Raw genomic sequence first — 25,728 nt, forward strand, 5'->3', positions numbered from 1 at the left:
GAGAAGTGTGTGTGTGTGTGTGTTGTTTTTTTTTTTTTTTCTTTTAAGAATCATACTAGGTGGATGCAGCATCGGTCCTATGCTGCATCTGTTCCCCAGTGCCTCTAACACAGAGAACCAAGCGATCGAACACTGCCAATCGCTCCATTCTCACAGCTCTGTGAGCAGGGAGCTGCTGACTGTCAGTCACAGGCTCTCTGGTCTGCCCCACCCCCCCTGCTTAATGGAGCACTGGGCTGTGAGGGGGCAGAAGTGTCCATCTCAGGCTCTCAGTGGCTCGCTGAGAGGCTGAGCCAGGCAGATCCTGACTCTGGTGGCGATGACGCCTGAGCCTGGACTGAGACTGTGACATCAGCAGAGAGTGTACTTCAGCACGCTCTCTGCTGAAAACTGGTCACAGAAGTGCAAAACGAACTGCACTCCTGTGATCCACAGAAGAAGTACAGCCATACGAGCTTTGGCTGTACTTCTTTATGGTAAAAAAAAGTTTTTAGGCTTTAGAACCACTACTATGCACTTTGAGTCACTCAGGAAGTACTGAAGCTATTCGATTAGCATGACAGCCAGGCAACTAGCATTTCCAGATACAGGGGTCTGGAGCGGTCTTTGTTATATTTCTCTCTGCACTGGTTTTTCTTAATCAATCAATTTGTGGGCTTACGCTAAATTTGTTGGTTTCTATAAGCATTTAGGCTACTTTCACACTAAGACCCTGTAAACAATATAGCGCCTGTAATCTGCCTCTTCTGGAGCCCCAGCGTGAAAGCCTGGGGCGTTGCACTTGCAAGACAGGAAAAAAGTCCTGCAAGCAGCATCTTTGGGGTGGTGGGGGAGCGGTGTATACACCTCACCTCTACCGCCCCTGCCTATTGAAATGAATGGGTCACTGCCTTAAAAGCACTTTGAAATCAGCACTAAGCGGGTGCATTCATTTCAATGGGCAGGGGCCAACGTGGTATAACATCGGTAAAGTGCAGCTAAAACTAGCAGTGCTTTACCGCACTGCCCCCACATGAAAGGGGTCTAAAGGTGTTTTTCAGGTGTTTTAGCCTGAAAAAAATGCTTCCAATTCCACCCCAGTGTGAAAGCTTGAGTGCTTTCACACTGAGGCAGTGTGCTTGTGGGACGTTGCAAAAAGTCTTGCAAGCAGCATCTTTGGGATTGTTTGGGAGTCTTGTATACAGCGCTCCTAAACTGCCCTTGCCCATTGGAATCCATGGGCTCCTGAAGCGCCTGAAAAGAGCTTCCTGAAGCGCTGCAACATGGGCAGGTTTAACCCTTTTTTCCGGCCGCTAGCGGCCGAAAAACACCACTAGCATGACAGTAAAGCGCCACTTTACCGCTGTCCCTAGTGATTTAGATTAGATAGACATGCTAGAGTTCTGTATCAACTTGGCTGTATTGTCTATGTGAACTTTATAACCTCAAATGATGCTTTAGAAAAAATACTGCCTAGTTCCAGCTGAACATCATTCACAAAACAGCTTTTTCACCTTATGTGACTTTCTGTAATAAGTAGTCAAGTAGACAGCTCCACATCAGGAGTTTCTTTCTGTGCTCTAATTGGCATGGGTGTCAGGTCTTTAAAAGGTTTTTCAGAGGAACATAAAAGAAGAGCTTCATCCTCAGAACAACACGCCTTATATCATTGTTATTAATTTGTTTATTTCCATAGCCCGTCTTCTGTAGTGCATTGGTTCATTTGTACATATATGTAGAAGGGTCCTGTACCTTATTCAGAATAATGGAGGAAAGTAGATCTATGGCCCATCGGTTGTAATTTTCTGGTTGGAACTCATTCACTGTGCTGTCCTGTGTGAGTTTACTCACAAATTGCTTGTATTCTAAACAATGCCAAGGGTATCTTTCATCAAACGTTGCCTAGATCCATGTTCACAGTCTCACGGGGATATGTGAAGGTTAAAAGCTAAATACCCTTATTTAAAAAAAAAATGCTGCTCCAGGAGTCCAGGTTACGGTTGCCACCTCATCCGAACATGTTAATTACACAGGTTCTGTGGCTGATTAAGGTGCTAATTAAACTCAGTTCCTTATATACAATAAATGAGCCTCAGAAGCTGTGTAATTAATGCTTGTGTTTAAAGGAATGAGGTGGCAACCCTAGTCCAGATTCTTTTAAATTCCAGCTTCATTTATCAAGGTCCAAAAATGAGGCCTTTGCAGTAGGGGGGAATCGTCAAACACGATCTACAATCCTCCCCTTAAGCATAGATAATATTCAACCGTTTTTATGTCCTTTTTAGATATTCTGTACGTTTTGATTTTCTGGTGGTTTCTTCTGGTGTCCCACTGACATTACATTGTCCCCTAATCCATCTGCAAATGGCCAGATCAGCAGGCCAATATCTAATCCCTGTGGGCATCTAAAAGCAAATCTTTGCTTAGTCCATTGAGGGCTTAGCAGCAGGTTTGCTTAAGGGCATATGTATATCGGGCCGGTTCACACAGCGGGCGATGCGAGGCGACACGACTCGCCTCGCCTCGCTCCCGCAAGTCGCCCCCGTTCTGTACAATGGAACCGTTCTGAGAGGAGCGACTCGAGTCGCTCCGACTCAGAAAAAAGGTTCCTGTACTACTTCTGGGCGACTTCGGGGGCGACTTGCATTGACTTCTATACAGAAGTCCTCTGCAAGTCGCCGCTGAGGTCCCCGCAGGCGTCTCCGACTTGCCTCGCTGTGTGAACCGGCCCACTCCAACATACCTTCAAAAAGTATGCGTACTGCAACACACCACAGCGCAGCACAATGTCCATTCTTTTGCTTCACCGTGAACAAAATGCAGCCTGCCCCCAGATTCTGTTGATGTGCATTTCAGCCTCTTTGTTTTTAATTGGCTGTGTAAGCAACATGTCACAATGAGCATCAGTGCGTGCTTTGCATAGTATTGCTTCTGGTGATAATGGGCCCCTAAACCCCTCTCACTCGCAGCAGCATGTAGTAAACTAATTTCTGTCTCCGGAGGCTCTGATTGGCACTAAGAGGAGAAGGAAGTATCCAGTCCTTATGGTTAAGGAGTCTGTGACTCACCTATTGAACAGGGCTGGATCAAACAGCGTCTTCACAGGCGCGCTGTGTGAACTATGGGCCCTTTCACACTGATCACTTTGAAAAAATGCATGACCATTAATTCCTATGGAAAGCTTCACACCAGTCAATTGCGGGTCCACTGCTTTTGTAAAGCTCCTGCATGCTGTATTTTTGGTGCATGCTTGATGCTGAAAAAAACATCACCAAAATTGCACCTCCCCACTGAAATGGATGAAAAATGCACGCATGTTTGCGGTTTTGAGTCGCATGTCCTTTTTCCACAGCTACAAAATGCACCAAAAATTTAGTTTAGTGTAGTTGTAGTGTGTTTTTGCAATGGTGCAGTGTGAAAGCAGCCCACTACTCTGCATCAGTGAAGTGAAAGAAAGGCAACTATCTGGCTCTGTGGAGTTCTAAAATAAAGTGTCACTAAACCCTGGTTTAAAAAATAAATCAAGTAGGCCCCTTTCACACTGCTGCAACTTGAAAGTCGCACAATTTTGCCATGATTTCAGGGAAAGCATGTGTAGACTTGAGGTCTATGGACCTCAGCTTGCCTCAAAGTCAGACCAAAGTAGTACTACGTTGAAATCGGTGCGACTTGAAGTCGCACAGATATGAATGGTAGTCATTGGATATCATGGGGTACGACTTGTCATGCGGCTTTGCAGTCCCAGGTCGCAGGACAAGTCGCACAAGTGTAACCGTGGTATTGCTCAAAAAGTACCTTCTATTGCTCTCAGTTTCTTCAAAATTGCTCTTCTTGATGCAGTAATCTGACTTCATGTGAGAAGTGGCTACATTCATTTTTCATGGTCCCACTATGTAAAAATGTAGCTACTCTCTTGCTTGCTCTTGAGATGGACTATGGGGTGTGTATAGAGTAGTGTACATAAACAAAACTAAAGTGCACTGCTTGTTCCAATCATACAAGTGAGAGGGGAAAAGTAGAGGTTTGGAAGATCATTGGAAATATTTCTAAAAGGCAGAGAAACACAGACGATAAATAATAGATCAAAGGTAGAGCTGGGCGATTTTCTAAAAAAAAAAAAAAAAAAAAAAATACACATTTTTTTTCCCTTTTTATTTATTTATTTTTTGTTTGTTTTTAGGCAGTTGAGTTTAGAGGCCTTTTTTGAAAAGCAAAAAAATGAGTTCAGAGGCTTAGAGTTTAAAGGCATTTCAACCGTTAAACACGGCAACTCGCATTTAGCCGCTTTTCGTTTACAGGCGGTTTTCATTTTTGGCTATTTTGAAAACTATATATATTTTTTTTGCAAACGCGACATGTAAATGCGGCAAAATGGACGATTTAAACATGGGTTAATATCTGTCAAGTTAAATCATTCAGGAGAGGTTTTAAAAACATCCCGTGTACATTAAACCTTAGAGGAGAGCAGGCAGAGTTCTCAGCATAGCTAGAGAACTAACCAAGATGTATTCTCCTGCTTAGTGTGGTCCGTTTTTAACAGGAAAGCAAGGGGACTAGCAGGAACACATAAAGGAAGCAATACAAAGAGAACAGGATACTTTCTCATACAAGTACACGGTACAGAAGGCACATATCGGGAATATGAAGAGTTATGCCGCGTACACACGATCAGAATTCTCGTCGGAAAAAGCTCTGATGGTTTTCCCGATGGAATTCCGACGGAATTCGGCTCAAGCTGTCTTGCCTACACACAGTCACATCAAATTCCGATCGTTTATAACGCGGTGACGTACAACACGTACGACGGGACTAGAAAAAGGAAGTTCAATAGCCAGTAGCCAATAGCTTCCATCTCGTAGTTGAATCTGAGCATGCGTGATTTTTGGCGTGTCGGAATTGCATACACACGATCGGAATTACCGATAGCATGTTCTCAATTTTCCCGATGGAAAAACTTTCTATCAATTTTTGGCTGGAGGAAATTCGGACAGCTAAATTCCGTACACACGGTCACATTTTCCGATGAAAATCGCTCATCTGTCTTTTTCTGGCGGGAATTCCGATCGTGTGTACGCGGCATTAGGGTAAGAAACTCTTTAAGTAGTGGATGTGTACGGATTTATCATCTGTCACTTTAAACTGAACCTATTGAATCATTTTAAGACCAGCCTTGGCTGCAAAGATTTTGTTTTCTTCTTTTTCATTCATATCTTGAGTGTTTGTCACTAGAAGGAAGTGCCTTCTGTTGCCAGTCTCTAACATCTCAATTTTCTTGTTCAGAATCATCTCTGCTAGCAAACTTGAGCAGAGCATTGTAAATAATAAATGCTAGGTACAGGCCCAGAGGAAAAAGCATGATAATTCTCTCAACTTGGCCTAGAAAATTGGGGGTGGGGTGTCTTCGTGGGATCTGTCATTTTTAACCAAGGCTTGATCCGACCCCCGTATAGAGTTTTTATTTTGTAGATAGTAAGTGTAGCCCAAAGGCAGTTGTGCTCTGTGGGATGTGTAATCATACGAAGGGTTTGATGGAGCTGATGAATGAGATGGGGGAGAGCCTAATCCACCTGTTGGTGTGACTCTCATATCTGTAACCAGTGTCCCCTTTCACTGCACCTGCCCTCTCCGTATGATACACCTGAGTGCTCCCAATAGCCAGAGAAAATGTCAGCAGTCCCTTCTCTCCATCGTCTGCTAATTCACTGCTATTTTATATCCTCCTCCTCAGGAACCAAGGCTGGACAGTAGCCAGGGATGATTAACTCGTTGTGCTTTATGCGCCTTTTACGGGAATCGCTCGATTTTTTTGCAGACATGAAAGGAGCTAGTTTTGCTACTCCATGTACACCCATAATCTGATGGAATGCTTGTCTTGCAGAGACTTCAGCATTCCCTCACTTGTATGGCACAGGCTGTTTAGTTTTAGTTGGCGGTGGCTAAATTTTTTTTATTTTAGAGCTTTGTTGATTGACTTGCAAGGCCAACAGATACAAGAGGAGGATACAGTCGTCTGAAAGATGCATCAGCATCCATAGGGGACTAGTGTATACTCCCGTTTTTTGGCCCATGCTGACTACATTGATGGTCAACACCTGAATGAATTGCAATGTCAAGCTTTGCCACGACTGGCCAGATCTGTCACAGATCAGGCCATCTGTGACACCGTAATTCAAATAAATACATGAATTAAAAGCACTGGTGATGTATTTTTCTGCTGCCAAAATATGTGGATTTTTTACCAGGTGTGTTTTAAAGTGCATGTAAACCCTTAGCCCTTCTACACACGGTTGGAGATTCCGACGTAATGTGTCCGATCGGACCGTTTTGTTGGATATTCCGACTGTGTGTGGTCTACATCGGACTGTTTCCGTCGGAGTATCTAACGGACCAAGTTTTCCAACTTGGTGGTAAAATTTTCAGACAAAATGCTCCGATCGGACATACTCCGATCATGTGTAGAGAATTCTGATCGGACAAAGTGCCACGCATGCTCAGATCAAATTCCTACACCAAAGCTATTGGCTACTAGCCTGAATGTAGTCCCGTCGTAACGAAATAACGTCATCACGTCTGATTTTCGACAACTTTGTCCGACCATGTGTATGCAACAGTTTCGGAGAAAATCCGTCGGATTTGGTTGTCAGAATCTCCGACCGTGTGTACAAGGGCTAACAGATGACATTTGCTAAAGCATTGTGTATCATAACCAATTTTGCCATCTTTTTATTAGATACTTTTGTTCAGCCTTTGTGCATCCCAGTCCAGTTGACCTCCTACGGCCTCTTTGTAGCTTCCTTTCATCTACACCAGCCTTTTTCAAACCTTTTAAGGGAACCTCAGCTAATAATTACTATATCTACAGCTCACACTAACTTACTGTCATGGTCACTTATAAGACTGCTCCTTGGGAATCGCCCCCCTTGCACATAGCTAAAAATTATTAGCATCAGTGGTTGCTTATCTGGGAAGCAGAAGTTGCTCATTACTCAAGGAACCCCTCGTAATCTCTGAAGGAAGCCTGATTGAGGAAGGCTGGTCTACACACGCTCCAAGGGTGGTTGCACGGCATTTCTCAGGGTGGATTTCCTAATGGTGGCAACAGTGGATCAGGTTTACACAATGTGCACAAAGACATGTTCTTGTAGTCTCCATTGTGTTACAAGGCTACAGTGCAAGAGCATAACTGGGAGACAGAAGGTTGTCACCCCATTACAGGAAGTGCTTAAACAAGGACCTTCATGGCACTATTCTCAGGTATTGATTTAATGAAAGCTGCAGATTTTAAAAGACTGAAACCTTTGAAATTACATAAACATGTTAACCTTCTGCCTTTATAATCCCTTTATCTTAATGCAGTCTATGCATTTATATAAAAAGTCTTCTGTGTGCAGCAGCCCCACTAATGCTTACCTGAGCCCCCTCTCGATCCAGCGATGTTGCACGAGAGACTCGGCTGCCCGGGACTCTTCGTCCTTATTGGCTGAGACAGAAACTAAGCTCCATTGGCTCCCGCTGTTGTCAATCAAAGTCGGGGAGCCAATGAGGAGAGAGAGAAGATGGGGCCGGGCCGCGGCTCTGTGTCTAAATGCCCCCATAGCAAGCTGCTTGCTGTGGGGGAACTCAATGGGAAGGTGGGGCCAAGAGCACTGCAGAGGCACCTGGGAAGAAGAGGATCTGGGCTGCTCTGTGCAAAATCACTACACAGAGCAGGTAAGTATAACATGTTTGTTGTTTTTGACAAAAAAACTGCTTCTTTGGTATCACTTTAAAACCTATTTGAAATTTTAGTAACTGGGTTATATGTATATAATTTAAAGTTATAAAGCAGGGACATTTTAGGAGCTGCAGATCTTGGACTTCTCCTCCTGTTGCAAGGAAAATGTTTGCCAGCAGACCATGGATCAACAGAGAAACATCCAAGCAAATTATGTAATGCATGATCACATCAAGAGTAGTGCAACTTTTTAGAGTCACGTAGGACCCCTTTGCCAGGCATGTGACACATGGCCAGAGCTGCGTGATGTCACTCCAGCGCATGCACGTGGGAGCTGCCGGCTCACAGCTCTGAGGAAACGGCACGGGCGTGTGTTTCTTTCAGAGCGCATACGCCAATTACGTCATTGCCACAATATACAGTAAAGATCTCGGTGCAAGTTTAGGAGATATTTAAGAATAGGGGAAGGTTTACTTCCTTTTTAAGTTGACCGTAGTAGGACATTTGTCCCCTTTCACATCTTTATAGTGACACAGACATGTCACCAGTGGTACCTCCAGTGACACAGGTGTATTTAGCCTTTTGGTATCTACACAGGGCTTGCATGTCCATTTTTGGTGGATGGAGTTTTTTTTTTATCTCCTTCAATGCAGTGCACATATTTGGATTGAAATGCATAATTCTAATGACAAATTTTTCATATTTCATACTGATACATTTTTATTTCTCGCCTTTCACTTCTTTGTCTAGGTTCGGGTTTGGCGCTATTTAAAAGGACGTGACAGTGTAACAAATGAAATACTGCTGGATGGAGGCAACAAGGTGATGGTTGGAGGTTTTGGAGATCCCAGCATCTGTGATAATCAAGTGTCTACAGGCGATACTCGGATTTTCTTTGTAAATCCTGCCCCCCGCTACATGTGGCCATCCCACCGCAATGAGCTCATGTTGAACTCTAGCCTGATGAGGATAACCCTGCGAAATCTAGAAGAGGTGGAGTCTTGTGTAGAAGGTAAGGACCATGAATTCTTTTCTTAGGAATTGGTAAGAAAAAGGTTGCTGCTATGCCCAGTAAAATTATAATTTTTAGTGGGGGTGAAAATACGCAACAACCAACTGCATGACTGTTATATAATGTTTATATGGGAAATGCATCACCTGTAGGCGTGTTTAAGCTGGCTATATACCAGTAGAATGTGGTTAAAAAAATTCTGCTTTTAATTTCCAAAGTTAGTGGGATTGCATAGATAATTGTTTTCGACTGTAGTGACAAGAACATTGGAGGGAACAGAATGGAACATTTTTGTCAAATGAACGAGACTCTGAATGTGAATTAGGTTTTTCGAAAAATTGGATGTATTGTAATGCATGTGTGCTAGGGACAAAAGAAGCCTGTTTAGTAAGTCCAGGATTCCATTCAAGCAGTGGGTCTGGAAGAAATTTTATAAGTTCATTGATAGCAAGATCGAATACTCTGGCGAACAATTTTTCTGAATTGCAGTACTAATTTCACAGCAAAAGTCTACTGTTTTATGGTAGCTTTAGAAAGGTAGATCCTAAAGCAGTGATGGCGAACCTTGGCACCCCAGATGTTTTGAAACGACATTTCCCATGATGCTCAACTACACTACAGAGTACATGAGCATCATGGGAAATGTAGTTCCAAAACATCTGGGGTGCCAAGGTTCACCATCACTGTCCTAAAGACTACCGTCTTTTGAAGCCCTTCACCATTGGCACATGCAGTTAAAAATATATATATTTCCGGATTAAAAAGGGGTGTGATAAATTGGCCTTAAAATTCTTCTCTATATTTCCATGTTCGGTAACTCCAGTTTTGTTACAGTTTAATTATCATTGAAGATTCATCATACTGCACCATCTGTGACCAAAAGGATGCTCAAAAACTGCAATCTGATTGGTTGTTTTGGATTACATAGCAGCAATTACCTTTTACATTGTGTTATAAGCAATATCCTATATATCATGTTGTCCTTTTAAAACCACCAGATCTTCCATTTTTTATTTTTTTTCATTGTTTTGCTCTTTTTCATTTACTCCCAACATGTTCCTGACATTTAGACATTTCAAGAAGAAAGATGGTCTCTGTCAGTGTAACGCATGGAAAAAAATGTGAAGGTCATTGCAAAGGTCACACCTCTATATCTTAGCACACAGACAAACAAGAAAATGTGTATCGGTGTTATGAAGTCACTTGTGTTTTTATGTTGATTTACCAGTTTCCTTAGCGACACTTGCAGATTACGGGATTTGTAAATCACCTTCCCAGATCTTCACGCTGTCCTTCGTCCATGCTTAATAAGAAATTTGTTGGTTCCACAGTTTTATGTATATGATGATATACATGTCTTCAATCTGCACACCCATTTGGTATCTGGGAACGCATTTGTTTAACATGACACTGCAGGCTACCTTCAGAGCATTTTAGTAAGGCACCATAAATATTAATAACAGCACACAACATATATTCAATGTGCCTTTTTTTTATTTGGCATTATCAACTGATCAGAAGTTACTGTTGGTATAGCTGCATGCTGTAGAACTGATGAAACTTGCACTGGTTTGCGTAAATTGATGGCGCTTTATAAGTACCTGTAATAAATAAATATTCGTATCTGGCCGCTGCTGCGTGGTTACTCTGTCGAATGAATGTGGCATAATAAGCAAGCACAGTCCTTGTAGCAGAGCCCAGAATATATATATATAATATATATATATATATATATATATGTATGTATGTATGTATGTATGTATGTATGTATGTATGTATGTATGTATGTATATGTGTACTGATTAGACACCCTGGCTGGGTCAGTAAGCTAGTAAAACAAATAAGTTATTCAAAAATGTTATTTCAGGTGATAGATCCTCCAACTACCAACACCCCAAAAAAATAAAAATAAAACTCTAGGGTTGCATGTTGCCCATAAAAAAATGAATTAAAGCCTAAAGATTAGTTTTAGTTACCTTTTTTATTTGATTAGCACAATGGGCAGTACTTATATTGAATGAAAAGTGTCCCTTCCCCCAGTGGCTGCTCTCTTTGTTAAAATCTACTGTCCTCCTTGATCCTAGTATCATCTGGTGAATGAAAGTCTAACCACTTACACACCGGAAGATTTGGCTGCTTAAAGTTGAAGTAAACTCCCCTATCGTTTTCAGCCAAGGAAGCTGCCATCTTTGCCTCTGTTTAATCTTCAACTGCTATGGTGCTGCACATGTGATTCGTTATGACACCAATCATTGAATGGTTTGATAGTTTGGCTGAGAGCACAGCCAATGTGCAGTTAGCATTCCCGGCATGCCTTTTTTTTTTTTTTTTAACTGTTTAAATCGATGGGTTTACTTTCACTTTAGTGACCAGGCCTTTTTTTTCGATACGGCATTGTCACTTTAACTAACAATTGCGCGGTCGCACGACACTGTACCCAAACAAAATCGATGTCCTTTTTTTCCCCACAAATTGAGCTTTCTTTTGATGGTATTTGATCACCTCTGCAGTTTTTTTTTGTGCTATAAACAAAAAGAGTGTCAATTTTGAAAAAAAAAATATTGTTTACATTTTGCTATAATAAATCTCCCCAAAAAATGTTTTTAGAAAACAAATTTCTTCCTCAGTTTAGGCCAATATATATCCTTCTACATATTTTTGGTAAAAAAAACTTGCAATAATCATATATTACTTGGTTTGCGCAAAAGTTATAGTGCCTACAAACTATGAAAAAGATTTATGGCATTTTAATTTTTTACTAGTAATGGCGGTGATCTGCGCTTTTTTTTTTTTTTGCGGTACTGCGACATTGCGGACACTTTTGGCACATTTTTGGGACCATTGAAATTTATACAGCGATCAGATCTATAAAAATGCACTGTGTACTATGTAGATGTCACTGGCAGGGAAGAGGTTAACACTAGGGGCGATCAAGGGGTTAAATGTGTGTTCCCTGGGTGTGTTCTAACTGTGATGGGATAGGGCTGACTAGAGGAAGAGAAATATAGTTTTTCCTACTTAGTGGGAACAAACAATATGTCTTTTCTCTCCTGACAAAACAGGGATTTGTGTTTACACACACAAATCCCTGTTTCTGCTCTCATGCACGCGATAGCGACCGACAGCCAAGCTCATCGGGTGCCCCACCTTGAGGCGCACTCGCCTGCTATTGCCCTTGCTGTACCCATACAGTGATTCGCTGGAATGAAGCACTTTGCCAATGGAGTGAGCCAGTCGGCAAGTGGTTAAAGTGATACTAAACACACACTGTTTAATTTACATTGTCCCTTCTACTTCTGTATGTGGATGATGGCACTTTGATTCTTTTAATTGAAAAAAAAAAATCGAAGTACCTTTTTTCTAATCGATATACAGCTCACATGACCCAGCTCTTTCCCAGCCTGTCGGCAGGGAAACATAAGCTGCTGCCGGTCACATGTTCAAAATATAAAAACAAAACAAAAAAAAATACCAGCCTTTGGAATACAAAGTAAAAATAAATAATATCAATAAACTGTTTTAAATGGTCTTACAAATATATATATTTTTTTGGTGGAAATAATATGGTGTGGGTGTATTTTTCACCCCCCTCCAGCCTGTGCCTTAGAATAACAGGAAGGTGAAGCCTCTGTTAATCTTCAGTGTGTTTAGCTGGTTAATGGGCATGGAGGAGGAGGGAGGTAGTGGGCTGTAATTTACCACTGTATATACACCCACATGTGTGACTCTATAGTCACATGGGCTGCTCAGATTTGATAGGGAGGAAATGCTCAGCATAGAAACTCACTGAAAACTGAGCATGTGCAGAGTTGCCACCACAGCTGCAAAATCTCTAGCTAAATTGGAGACATGTACAGAGGGGGGAGATAGAGAACAGCAGAGGATCAACCAGGTTTTTAACATAAAACGAATCTTATAATGACTGAATAAGTATGAACAGCATGTAATACACCATTTATTGATAGTTTTTTTATGGTGTGGGTTTAGTGATGCTTTAAAAACTGTTTTTTTTTTTTTTTGTTTGTACCAGTTACAGTATAATCATACTTAAATCTTAATTTTTGCACATAGAGGTTTATTTTCAGTGTTGTGTTTTGCCAACTTCAATGTGTTTGTATGAAGAAGTGGTTCTGTGACTCAAACTTGCATTGTCACCTCCTTTAGAACTTTGAACTTTATTTTGGTGAGGCTTTTGATAAATCTGTTCTATGTAGGTTTGTTTGATAAAGGATCTCACGCTCAGACTGTGTTTTGTCTTTCCAAGAGATCTACGAGAGATGTGAAGAGTCACCAGAAGGGTATAAATGACTTGCAACTTGTATGCAAACTGCCTTAGGCTGGACATATAGTAGTAGAATTTTTTTGTTTTCTCAAAATTCTTCTGATTTTCTAGCCGTGGGGGTCAAGCCAACAATTGTGGCAATATGAAAATTTGAGGGAGCAAGATGGAAATTTTTCTCGGAAAAAATGAATTTCAAACTCTGAATGCAGTTTTCATTTTGGAAAAATTGGGCATATATTATTACATGGTCAAGGCACAAAAGAATCCTGTTTATTACATCTGGCATTCCATTCATGGGGCAGGTCTGGACACAACGTTAAGGGCTTTCAGGTGAAATTAGTTGGTTCAATGATGGATCAAACGCTCTGATGAACAGTTCTCTTAAATTTCCATATGAACGTACTAAATTCTGCTGGTATATATGGGCAGCTTAACTGAATACCGCCTACAGCTTGGCAGCCAAATGTTCCAGCAGCAAATATTTTGTGGAATGCTTGTGGCATAAACATGTAGGTAACTGTTAGTCAAACATACGCTAAGCAAAATTCCCTCCATCCACATGCAGATTTCAAGACTACGCCATGTACAGAGTGCAGGAGAACGTTGCGTACAGAGTGCAGAGTTCAGTGGTGTGCTGTGTACAGGGTGCAGAGTCCAGTGGTGTGCTGTGTACAGGGTGCAGAGTCCAGTGGTGTGCTGTGTACAGGGTGCAGAGTCCAGTGGTGTGCTGTGTACAGGGTGCAGAGTCCAGTGGTGTGCTGTGTACAGGGTGCAGAGTCCAGTGGTGTGCTGTGTACAGGGTGCAGAGTCCAGTGGTGTGCTGTGTACAGGGTGCAGAGTCCAGTGGTGTGCTGTGTACAGGGTGCAGGGTTTAGGGGAAGCAGTGATTACTGCTAGCGGCTATAACAGCAATAATCACATGCTAAAAATCTGGCCTGCTGGCTGTACCCAAGTCGATCAATGGATCAGGGTATAGTCAGCCTGCCCATAGTTGGATCGAATCCTGCCTGGTTCCTGCTGAACTGTCCGAGATTTAATCCCTCTATGGTCAGCTTTATGGTGAAGGTCTGCTTTACATTTAGTTCCACTTGAAAGTCTTCAGTTATGTTTATATAGTGGGCAAGAACCATCTTGCTTTGAGTTTGTCTCCCGTCATCCAGAGGTCATCACTGGAAGCATTTTTCCTACCAGACAGGCCATTGCTAAATTCCCATTTTACTGTTGTAAGCAGCTAGTAAAACCTGACCACAAAAGCTACAAGGTACTAATCACTAGCAGTCCTGACTCGTCACAAAGCCTGAGTTCCCCAAACCAGGTGGCCTCAGCTGTAAGTGGCTGGTGTTCACAATGTTCAGACAAGGAGATGTCTCCTTTCTGTATAATTCAGTCTTTTTCTTGCTGATTGCTCTCCCGGGACGAATCTTAATACCAGCAGTGTCAAGAGGCTGGATGGCAAAGCTCTTCATTAGCTCTGATAGCCAGCAACGCGTGGCAGGCCATTGCTGATCACATTTAGCTGCAGTGCTATTCACAGGGGAGGATATATATCCTGAAAGTCTAAAGACCCTGTCAGCGCCTGCTATATTAAATTGATATTAACAAGGAGGGGCACACTGAGCAGTCCTGTTTACTATTGGAAAGCCGTGTTTAATTGTAAAGCAATAACTGCATTTTAGTGGTGTCCTGCAATGCACGCCGTTTGCCTTTTGACAGTCTTTCATCTATTCATATTTAAATAACATTTTGAATGCATTGTGGAATAATAACCATTATGTATTCAATTGTAGAAAAGAAAAAAGCTAAATGCATACTATTTTTACACTGACCTTCAGGGTTTTTTTTTTTGTTTTTTGGTGACAGTTGCTCTGGATATTTTATATATGTTTTCTTAGAATGAGACCAGGGCTCAAGTCCTGCGGGAAGGCATGGGAACGGAGTTCCTGTACTTTTTCCACAATAGGAACTCAGTTCCTGTTAGCAGCCGCAACGTAACTGGTTGCTAGGCTGAGCAGCGCCTTCGAGAGAGAGCAGCCAGCCACAGACACCACACCAGACAGAGCCACATTTACTGCTGGTAAGGATCCAGCCTGTGCCCACTGCCCAGTCAGTGCCAGACAGTCCTGGGGGCCGCCACGACTACTTCTGGAGCCGCTGTAGCACTTTGCCAGCAGTGTAGCCCAACTCTGAGCTGCCAGAATTCTCCTGTTCAACTTCTCCTCTCCTGAGCTGAGCCTCCGAGTCCTCCCACCCATGAGGTCCGCCGGGAGTTTGCCGTCCGCCAGAGTCATTGACAAACTTCCAGGTTAGTGTGTTACACACACTTTGTTAGTTACAGTGAGCATGCTCCCCCTCCGTTCTGCTGCCGTTTCCCCCCACTCCCCCTCCAGTTTTCCTCACTGTCCCCCTCCCAGTTTTCCTCACTGTCCCCCTCCCAGTTTTCCTCACTGTCCCCCTCCCAGTTTTCCTCACTGTCCCCCTCCCAGTTTTCCTCAATGTCCCCCTCCCAGTTTTCCTCACTGTTCCCCCTCCCAGTTTTCCTCACTGTTCCCCCTCCCAGTTTTCCTCACTGTCCCCCTCCCAGTTTTCCTCACTGTTCCCCCTCCCAGTTTTCCTCACTGTTCCCCCCCTCCCAGTTTTCCTCACTGTTCCCCCCCTCCCAGTTTTCCTCACTGTTCCCCCTCCCAGTTTTCCTCACTGTTCCCCCTCCCAGTTTTCCTCACTGTTCCCCCTCCCAGTTTTCCTCACTGTTCCCCCTCCCAGTTTTCCTCACTGTTGCCCCTCCCAGTTTTCCTCACTGTTTCCCCTCCCAGTTTTCCTCACTGTTTCCCCTCCCAGTTTTCCTCACTGTTGCCCCTCCCAGTTTTCCTCACTGTTGCCCCTCCCAGTTTTCCTCACTGTTGCCCCTCCCAGTTTTCCTCACTGTTGCCCCTCCCAGTTTTCCTCACTGTTGCCCCTCCCAGTTTTCCTCACTGTTGCCCCTCCCAGTTTTCCTCACTGTTGCCCCTCCCAGTTTTCCTCACTGTTGCCCCTCCCAGTTTTCCTCACTGTTGCCCCTCCCAGTTTTCCTCACTGTCCCCCTCCCAGTTTTCCTCACTGTCCCCCTCCCAGTTTTCCTCACTGTCCCCCTCCAGTTTTCCTCACTGTCCCCCTCCCAGTTTTCCTCACTGTCCCCCTCCCAGTTTTCCTCACTGTCCCCCTCCCAGTTTTCCTCACTGTCCCCCTCCCAGTTTTCCTCACTGTTGCCCCTCCCAGTTTTCCTCACTGTTGCCCCTCCCAGTTTTCCTCACTGTTCCCCCTCCCAGTTTTCCTCACTGTTCCCCCTCCCAGTTTTCCTCACTGTTCCCCCTCCCAGTTTTCCTCACTGTTCCCCCTCCCAGTTTTCCTCACTGTTCCCCCTCCCAGTTTTCCTCACTGTCCCCCTCCCAGTTTTCCTCACTGTCCCCCCTCCCAGTTTTCCTCACTGTCCCCCCTCCCAGTTTTCCTCACTGTCCCCCCTCCCAGTTTTCCTCACTGTCCCCCCTCCCAGTTTTCCTCACTGTCCCCCCTCCCAGTTTTCCTCACTGTCCCCCTCCCAGTTTTCCTCACTGTCCCCCCTCCCAGTTTTCCTCACTGTCCCCCTCCCAGTTTTCCTCACTGTCCCCCTCCCAGTTTTCCTCACTGTCCCCCTCCCAGTTTTCCTCACTGTCCCCCTCCCAGTTTTCCTCACTGTCCCCCTCCCAGTTTTCCTCACTGTCCCCCTCCCAGTTTTCCTCACTGTCCCCCTCCCAGTTTTCCTCACTGTCCCCCTCCCAGTTTTCCTCACTGTCCCCCTCCCAGTTTTCCTCACTGTCCCCCTCCCAGTTTTCCTCACTGTCCCCCTCCCAGTTTTCCTCACTGTCCCCCTCCCAGTTTTCCTCACTGTCCCCCTCCCAGTTTTCCTCACTGTCCCCCTCCCAGTTTTCCTCACTGTCCCCCTCCCAGTTTTCCTCACTGTCCCCCTGCGTTCTGCTACTGTCCCCCTGCGTTCTTGTGGTGATTATTCTGTTAGTTTGACAAGTTAACTTATTTTGTTTTTGTAAACTGGCACTTTACAATAAATGTTGCACTGTATTTTCTGTGCAATATATATGCATATGAGCGTATCATTTATTTATTTTATTTTTTTGGTGGGGGAGTGGATCTTGGGTGGGAGTTCCCACACTTTTATTTCCCAGGACTTGACCCCTGAATGAGACCCTACTAATATTGCTGATATTAAAAAAATATACGCAATAAAAAACAATCCGTATCACAATTACTGACAAAATAACCAAAGGAAAACGTTACCATTCTACCCATACGTAGTATAATAGAATCCACACCAGGTAAGGTTAGCTGTACATTAGTAGGTGGATTGAACCATTCAGGATCCATTATAATAAAACCACGTCTTTATCACAGAACACGATTAAAAGTCCAGGCTGAAGCCAATAAAACACAATGAAGCAAAGTTTGCTAGGTTACTCGTGGCCAGGTAGATGTGAGCTGTACAGGAGGGGCAGGAGTAACCTTAGCAAACTCTGCTTTGTTTTATTTTATTGGCTTCCGCCTCAATGTTCTAATAAAGAACAAGCGGTTTTATGTCATTGGATCCTGGAGTGTTCAACCTTTTGTTTCGCAGGAAATGCAGTATGTAACAAACAGATGAAAATTATGTTGGATACACAGAACAAAAACTAAGCGGTTGTAAGAGCAAACTAAATCCTTCTCTTCAGACTTGTACGTTCGTACTTCTCCTGTATTAAAATTACTGACTCTGATTTCACTGCACACTGTAAACTTCTAACAGTGTGCATTTGAAGCTAAGATAGCACCCCCCTCCCTATTTTCTGGCTGCCTTACGGTCTCTGGAGCACCCATTTTATCAATTGGATTTCAGTCATTGTGGCTCCGCATTAGATATGAACTTGGACGTCCACTAATCCCTAAAGGTCCTGTTACAGTAGAAACTGTCTGACATTGGGCAAGCATTTGTACACACAGGCCCAACAGAAGCTGGTCTCATGACTGGCTTCTGTCAAATGAACATGCTGGAAAACTGGTATCAAATCGGCATTCGATCAGTGCTTGCAGCCAATGGCTGCGAGTGCTGACAAATGTGTTTGGCAGGGGGCAGTCACACTGCCAGGACGCAATAGCTCAGCGGGGGAGATCACTGTACTAACATTACATAGTACAGAGGCTTCCCAAGTTGTTTTTCGCCCGCCCACTGGGTTGAACGAAAAATAAAAACTTAACATGTGTACCGTGCTTTACCCAATCTTCAAAACTCCTGCTCTTTTGTGCTGCAGTGAGCTGCAAGCTGGATCGTGACCCGGAGAAATGACCTGGCCTGTTGCTTAAGCCCCGTACACACGTTTGGAAATCCCTCCAGCAAAAGTCCGGTGAGAGCTTTTGGTTGGAAATTCCGACCGTGTGTATGCTCCATCTGACTTTTGGTAGCGGAATTTCCGGCAGCAAAAGATTGAGAGCGGGTTCTCTTATTTTTCCGACAGAAAAAGTTCCGATTGGAAATTCTGATCGTCTGTAGCAATTCTGACGTGGAAAAGTCCTACGCATGTTCGGAAACAATTTGATGCATGCTCAGAAGCATTGAACTACATTTTTCTCGCGGCGTCATAGTGTTGTACGTCACCACATTCTTGACTGTCAAAAGTTCAGAGAACTTTTGTGTGACTGTGTGTATGCAATCCAAGCTTGAGCGGAATTCCATCAGAAAAACCATCGAAGATTTTTCCAACGAAAACTCAGATCGTGTGTATGGGGCATTACTGCACTACAAAAAAGCAGGTTGTTCAGGTTAAAAATCAGTTTGAAGGACATCTATGCTCATCTCTAGTCAGCATCACATGAGGATGTTACCATAGCTTAATGTTTTTGGGCCCCAACCCTCCAGTCATGATCTACCTGCCTTGCACAGAGAAGCACAAAGACCCAGTGATGGTATCACTGGGAGAAGACCCCTTTTACACTGGGGCCGTGCTTTACCGTTGTTTTAGCTGTACTTTTCGGCCACTAGCAGGGCGCTTTTAACCCTTTGTTTGGCCGCTAGCAGGGGTTAAAAGTGCCCGCTAGTGGTTGAAAAGCGCTGCTAAAGCAACGAGTTGCAGAGCTTCCTAAGCGCTTTGGCAGTGCTGCCCATTCATTTCAATCATAGAAACAAATTCGCCCATGGGACTTTAAATGAGTTGGTCATATAGGTCATCTCAAATAGGTATAAAAATATTTTTATTCAGATTCCAAGAAAAACATGGTTAAATGAACATAAGCAAAGTAACGTCATCAAGCATTATTTAACCATTGACATGTTATTTAGAGTAGTAAAAATAGATCATATGCATATACAACTTAATACTCAACGCGTTTCGCGAGCTCGGCTCACTTCCTCAGGAGTTGGTGTGTATGCAGGGTATCTAAAAAAAATAGTAGGTAGCAGTAAGATATAACATTCAATGGTAATTTTGGTTAAAAGGAAAGCATGTGGCCTCATAAGAGGCACTACATACTTACAATATGGACAATGAGTCCAAGGCACCGATCCATATAGGCAGCGGCAGAAAGTATTCCAACCGGGAGCTGAAGAGGCGTAACCAACAGCAACCAAACCAGGGTCCGGCAGGGGGCAGACTAGGCGAGAGAGGAGGGTGGAAGTGAGGTGTATCCTGAAATGCTCCATAGGCCACGGATGTAATAGTAGCTGTAATAAAATTATGTATGTATCTAAGTAGGGTAGAAATAATAACTACAGAGTAAATTTAATGTGGTATCACTGTTTTGTAGACAAAACTGTGATATTGTGGGCATGGATGCAAACAGCAGAGAAAAGGAAAGAATAAGGGAGTTCATTTCAATGGGCAGGACGTTTTGGGAGCATCTTATACACCGATCCCAACCTGCCCCCATGATGCTGCTTGCAGGACTTTCTCATCCTGCAAGCACGCCGCCCCAGTGTGAAAGCACTCAGGCTTTCCCACTGGGGAGGCTTGAGAGGCGATTTTCAGGCGCTATTTTCAGCGCTAAAACGCCTGAAAATCGCTTGCAGGTTGAAAGGGGTCTTAAAGTGGTTGTAAACCCACTTTGAAAAAATAAATAAATAAATAAAATAACACCTGCAAGACAAAGGCTGTAATGCTCACCTGGTGCCCGTACACAGCACCGGCTGGTGACATCACTCCCGGAGGTTACTTCTGGGTATCGCGGCTCCGGCGCTATGATTGGCTGGAGCCGCGATAACGTCATTCCATTGCATGTGCGCGGTAATGGCATACTCACTGAAGCAATGGCACATACGTACCATTGCTTTAGTTTGTGTCCGTGCTATGATGTCGGCACATGCAAATACAGGGATATCTCCTAAACCGTGCAGGTTCAGGAGATATCTGGGGTAGCTACAGGTAAGCCTTATTTTAAGCTTACTTGTAGCAAAAAGTGGTCTGTAAGGGTTTACAACCACTTTAACTTTAGGGATGTAATTAAAACCTATTTCTTTCAAATGATTTTATTAGCACATTAATGAGTGGGAAATTAAGGCTAAATATCAATAGGTTGAACTTCATCTTAAACCTTTTGACATTCCTTTGTCAGGATGAAACCAGGAGAGATCCCAAGTCTAGTTTTTCCCCATTGCCAATGCAAAGATAAGCAAGGATACTTATCAATTTATGGCATGCCTATGATCTCTTGGCAGTTTACTTCCAAGGTCAATCCTCCTCCTCATGTCTCTGTTGGGCTTTAGTGAATTGGTAGGCTGTATAACCGTTACTGTTGGATGATCTCTCAAAGCGAACTGCTTCATCCATGTATGTAGGAGACAGTTCTACTGTATAGCCTTTGATGTTCAGCTGTAAAAACAGCTAATCTGCCTCTGTCATTGTGTTCACATTCTTCCTTGCACACCTACAGGCCAGTAAGCTAATCGTAAAATAAGTATTTGAGCAGCCACAGGGGCCGTATGGTACATGGTGTGCACAGCTTGATTTGTAATGATACATTCATGGGAAATGTGGGGGTAGAGTGCGTGAAATCTCCTGAAACACCGTGTTAATCGGAATGATCCAAACTATGCATCCCCTAAATATCCCCGTCTGTGTTATTACTCTGGATTCTATACATTGACACAGCTGGGGTGGATGTAAGCACTTTGTGAAGAAGAGTAGATAAACGGCAAGACTGCGGAGAGCTGCAGAGTTCATCATTTCTGTTTCCCGTTAGTTGTATTGATGAAGTCCTAATGTTTGGCTTCAGCGCTGAAGGTCTGTTTCCTAGATTTGGATACATAATGTGTAATGAGCTTCACTGTTTCTTTTAACTGAGGTCAAGACCGTTTATATTGTACATTCAAGCTGAACTCCAGGAATTATTTGCATTGCAAACTTATATTGGTTGAGCCTGGCACAATGTAAGTATGCATTACTCATACCTGATGGAGTTTCGGGGAATCTGGAAATCACTGTAATAGTAGGCACTACTACATCTGTTATAGCTGTGATCTTCTAGGTCAGGGGTCTCAAACTGGTGGCCCTCCAGCTGTTGCAAAACTACAAGTCCCATCAGACATTGCAAGGCTGACAGTTATAGGCATGACTCCCACAGGCAGAGGCATGATGGGACTTGTAGTTTCGCAACAGCTGGAGGGCCACCAGTTTGAGATCCCTGTTCTAGGTCATACTCAGATTCTATGTGAGCAACAGTTTATATTGGGGGATTGCGCCTCCCATTCACTTATCAACCCAACCAATGTAGATAATTTTGAGTAAGCAAATGCCTTAGCCCACTAAGTGATCACTGTGCCACCTTGGTACCATATAAACTGCCCAAAGTATATACAAAACAATGTATTATAACATCAAATGTATGTGCAAAATTATTGTTTGGAATAAATTATAGCCCTTCATATGCAATGGTTATTTCAACAACTCCAACTGTGTCATCTCAATCCCCATTCATCTTCTAATGAATAATCCGCACGTGCCACCAAAGAAGAAAAAAACAGGTCTGTGCCACCATCACCTAGTAGAATGGCCACTCACCAGATGTCACCAACCAGTAAGCCTTCGGTTCATTCAACGGATAACCAATCCTCAATGCACTTCTCTGGTTAGCAATTCCTCAATGTCCGTATGTTCATACAAAATTAAATATGCTTAGGGATTTGCTTACTCAAAATGATCAATATTGGTTGGGGGGATTAGTGAGTGGGAGGCGCAATCCTCCAATATATATTGTACATTCACTTGTAACCCATAAGGTGAGGGAATTGGATTGGGATTGCAGCGCACCTATAAAATTAAAGGATAAAAGGGGAGTAGGTTTGAGCACCGGTACAATTTGAATTTTTACTATGTGAGCAACAACTCCACTTGCACACTGACCACTGGGGTTTGCTTGCTTGGCCACTGCCACCATTCATAGAACACCTTCTATGTATTTAATAAATACAAGGTATTCTCTGATTGGACAAAGTAGAGTTTGTGACGACCCCGCCTCTCCTCTCCAATTAATCCAACCAGAGAACACCCAGTATTTATTGAAAATAATATAGGCTATTATATGAATGGCGGCAGTGCTGAGTGAATAGCCCCCTGATAGTCAGTGTGCAGTGGGGCAGCCGCTCACATAAAACCTGAGCAGAACTCAGAAGATCACAGCGATCTCTGTAGTAGCACTGACTGCTACAGTGATTTCCAGCTTCTCCAGAAGTCCATCATTCATGAGTATTGCATACGAAGACCCCTTTCACACTGAGGCAGTTTTCAGGCATTTTAGCGCTAAAAATTGCCTCTATTGCGTCTCGGCTCTCGCACTTTGGCGGTGCGCTTGCGGGTCGGTAGCGCCACAACACGGTCGGTTTTAACCCTTCCTTTGGCTGTTAGCAGGGGTTAAAAGCGCCCCGCTAGCGGTGTTTTACTGCTTCTAGACCCGCTGCCCCAGTGTGAAAGCAGCTTTACATTGTGCCAAGCTGGACCAGTGTAAGTATGCAATACAGATAATTCCTGGAGTTCATCTAATCTGCAACTAGATTTAATCTATAGAAACCCATTCAGGGCATAATGTCATCAGATATCATTTTGGACTATAACCAGGCTGCATATGGGCCTTTATCTTTATCAGACAATTAAGCACCCATTCACGCTCAGAGGATTTTGGAGCCCTTTGTGCTCGATTGTACACAAGTTTTGCGAGCCTCTTCACACTTGAGCTTTTTTGCTTTAGCCAAAGCAAAGGAGGAGGTAAGGGAAGAAATTGTACAGAAAACATGCGTTATATATGTTTTCAGGAGTTTTCATTGTCTATATGGGGCCAATAACATGTGACTTCAAGCAACAAGCTTCAAGCAGTACAATGCTTAGGTGTGAATGGGCACTATTGAATATAATGGGAATCTTGATGTTAAGCATTTAAATGCTTTGGGAAATGGGTTCTTGGGGCTGCTTTAGCAAGATCTACGATGAATGGCTGAGGCTTGCTGTGTCTGGTACTTGTAAGATTATGGTAAACGTGATAATATAGCTGGAGGGACGTGATTGTCCAAAGGTGCACATTACCATTCCATTCAAATGAAGGCCCCAACATAATAAGGCTGCCTTGACTTTTCAAATTCCTAGAATTGTGATCTGAGATTTTTTTACTCTCCAACACATTCTTGTTCCATGTCTCATATCCTGGGTTACATATCTGTTATAATAGGCTTAAGTCTATTGTTAACATTATTACTGTTTTCTTTAGGTATATTGAAAAACACAGTACATAAAAACTTAAACACATAAACCAAAGTATGCCTCTAATTATGTTCCCTATGATCAACCTCTGTAGTGGCAATAATACAGGAAGGAGCTTATTTCAAGTTGTATATCCACCATGTAGAGAGTTGTGTCGTTCTTGTTAGACCTCGGTGGGAATTGTCAATCAGTGACCTGCCCTGTGGGGGATGAAATAGTTACCAGATGGAATATATGCAGCTCTCTGTGAGGGACAGGTGCTTAATGCGGACGTAAAGTAAAAAAGTAACCTGCGAGGTAAAGTCCTAATGTGCTAGTATGCATGCAATAACTTGCCTTGAAACAAAGCCCCCCGGTGGTGGAGGTAAAGTCCTAATGTGCTAGTATGCATGCAATAACTTGCCTTGAAACAAAGCCCCCCGGTGGTGGAGGTAAAGTCCTAATGTGCTAGTATCAGGGCAGGACTTAGGGTGGTGGAGGCCCCTGGGCTTGAGTCCCTTTCGGGCCCTACCTTCTATACATTATCGTATTTATCGGCGTACAACTCGCGCCGGCATATAACATGCACCCCAAGTTTAGGAGGGAATTTTAAGGAAAAAAACTTGCATTTAAATGCCCATCAATACAGCCTGGCAGTGTCATTTGCAGCCTTGTCAGTGTAGCCTTGTCATTGCAGTCTTAAAGTTTAAAAATAACGCCTCCGAGATACAGAGTCCTGTGTATCTCGGCGGCTCTCGGGTCCTCTCGCAGAGCCGAGAGTAGTGCTCGGCTCACAGTCACACCCAGTCCCTGTGTTATGTCCATCATAGGTCGGGACTGGGTGTGACTGTGAGTGGAGTGCACTCGGCTATGTATCTCGGCGGGGCCCATGGGCTTGAGCCCAGTCAAGCCCAATGGTAAGTCCTGCCCTGGCTAGTATGCATGCACTAACTTGCCTTGAAACAAAGCCCTCCGGTGGTGCACTGTCACCCCTAACAGGGCTTCAATCTTCACCTGGTCTTCCTCCTGGGTTTGAGGCCTTCAGTCCTTTGAATGGCCAAGCTGCAATGACATCACTCCCACACATGGGAGTCACGATTTACAGCACAAAGCTCTGTAATGTGGTTTCCGTTTAGTAAAGTCTGTTCATTACAAAATTGAATGTTAGAAAAGCAAACAAAATCATTCAGATAAAATTGGTATGTTCTGAGAATTGTCCTTCGCGTTTTTTTTTTAATGGATTTTCATTTGAAATTCTACTCGTTTATACCCAGCTTTAGGACTAAAGGTCATAGACTCGACAATCTATTGTCATGACTTTGGTACCTAGGGTGAGGTAATTAGGTCCTTGTGAACTCATTGGCTTTTTCTTCTCAAATATTTTCAAGTTCTCAAAATGAAATCCCTTATCTGTGGGTTGAACAAAATAATCTAGAATGAGCCAATCTAGATGCTAGGAGTTACTTGGCTTTTATTGAACACAATAGTAGAAACGTAAATATCAGCCATCAGTTTTAGGTACACTAGTCATCTGGCTTTAGGAATTTCTCCATAACATGCCAAATAAAAATAAAAAAAATAAAAATGGAAACCAATTCACGTTTATATGGCCCGCTGTTTTAACATATTCAGCTGTTGAACTTACTTTGGCTAAGGGACGGAGGTCAAAGACGGGCACCAAATCCCTCTAATGCCGGCCATACACGGTTTGAATTTTGTAAGAATTTTCTTTCGAAAATCGTATCTAAGAATTATCATACGAATGTTGCACCATTAGTGGGCTGCAGCAACAGCCGATTTTCGAGCGACAATTCAAATTTGAGGAATCGGACATGTTGGAAACTATTTTCTAATCAATGATGGGAGAATCGTTCGAGAAATGTAATAAGAAAAAAATGTGCAAGAAAATAAAATTTACGGAGAGAAAAGAAGATTCCCAGCCACAAATTCTTTTCTGTAGCAACAGGTGAAATTGAAGGTTTGGTCAGCCGAATTTCGAAAATTAATGGTAGCATCATCGGATCAC

At 43.3% G+C, this 25,728-nt stretch overlaps 1 protein-coding gene across 6 annotated transcripts in view; it reads left to right on the forward strand.

Annotated features, from left to right (window-relative positions):
• AGRN (agrin) overlaps nucleotides 1–25,728 on the forward strand; it is a 713,847-nt gene that overhangs the window by 23,777 nt on the left and 664,342 nt on the right. For all 6 annotated transcript variants that reach the window (XM_077458091.1, XM_077458095.1, XM_077458096.1 and 3 more), the window contains exon 2: nucleotides 8,444–8,705. In XM_077458091.1, coding sequence (XP_077314217.1) covers nucleotides 8,444–8,705 — 262 coding nt within the window. The remainder of the gene's footprint in view (nucleotides 1–8,443; nucleotides 8,706–25,728) is intronic.

Source organism: Lithobates pipiens, unplaced genomic scaffold (assembly GCF_037356315.1).
Source record: "Lithobates pipiens isolate NorthernLeopardFrog02 unplaced genomic scaffold, aLitPip1_a1.2 Scaffold_27, whole genome shotgun sequence".
Taxonomy (NCBI): Eukaryota; Metazoa; Chordata; class Amphibia; order Anura; family Ranidae; genus Lithobates; species Lithobates pipiens.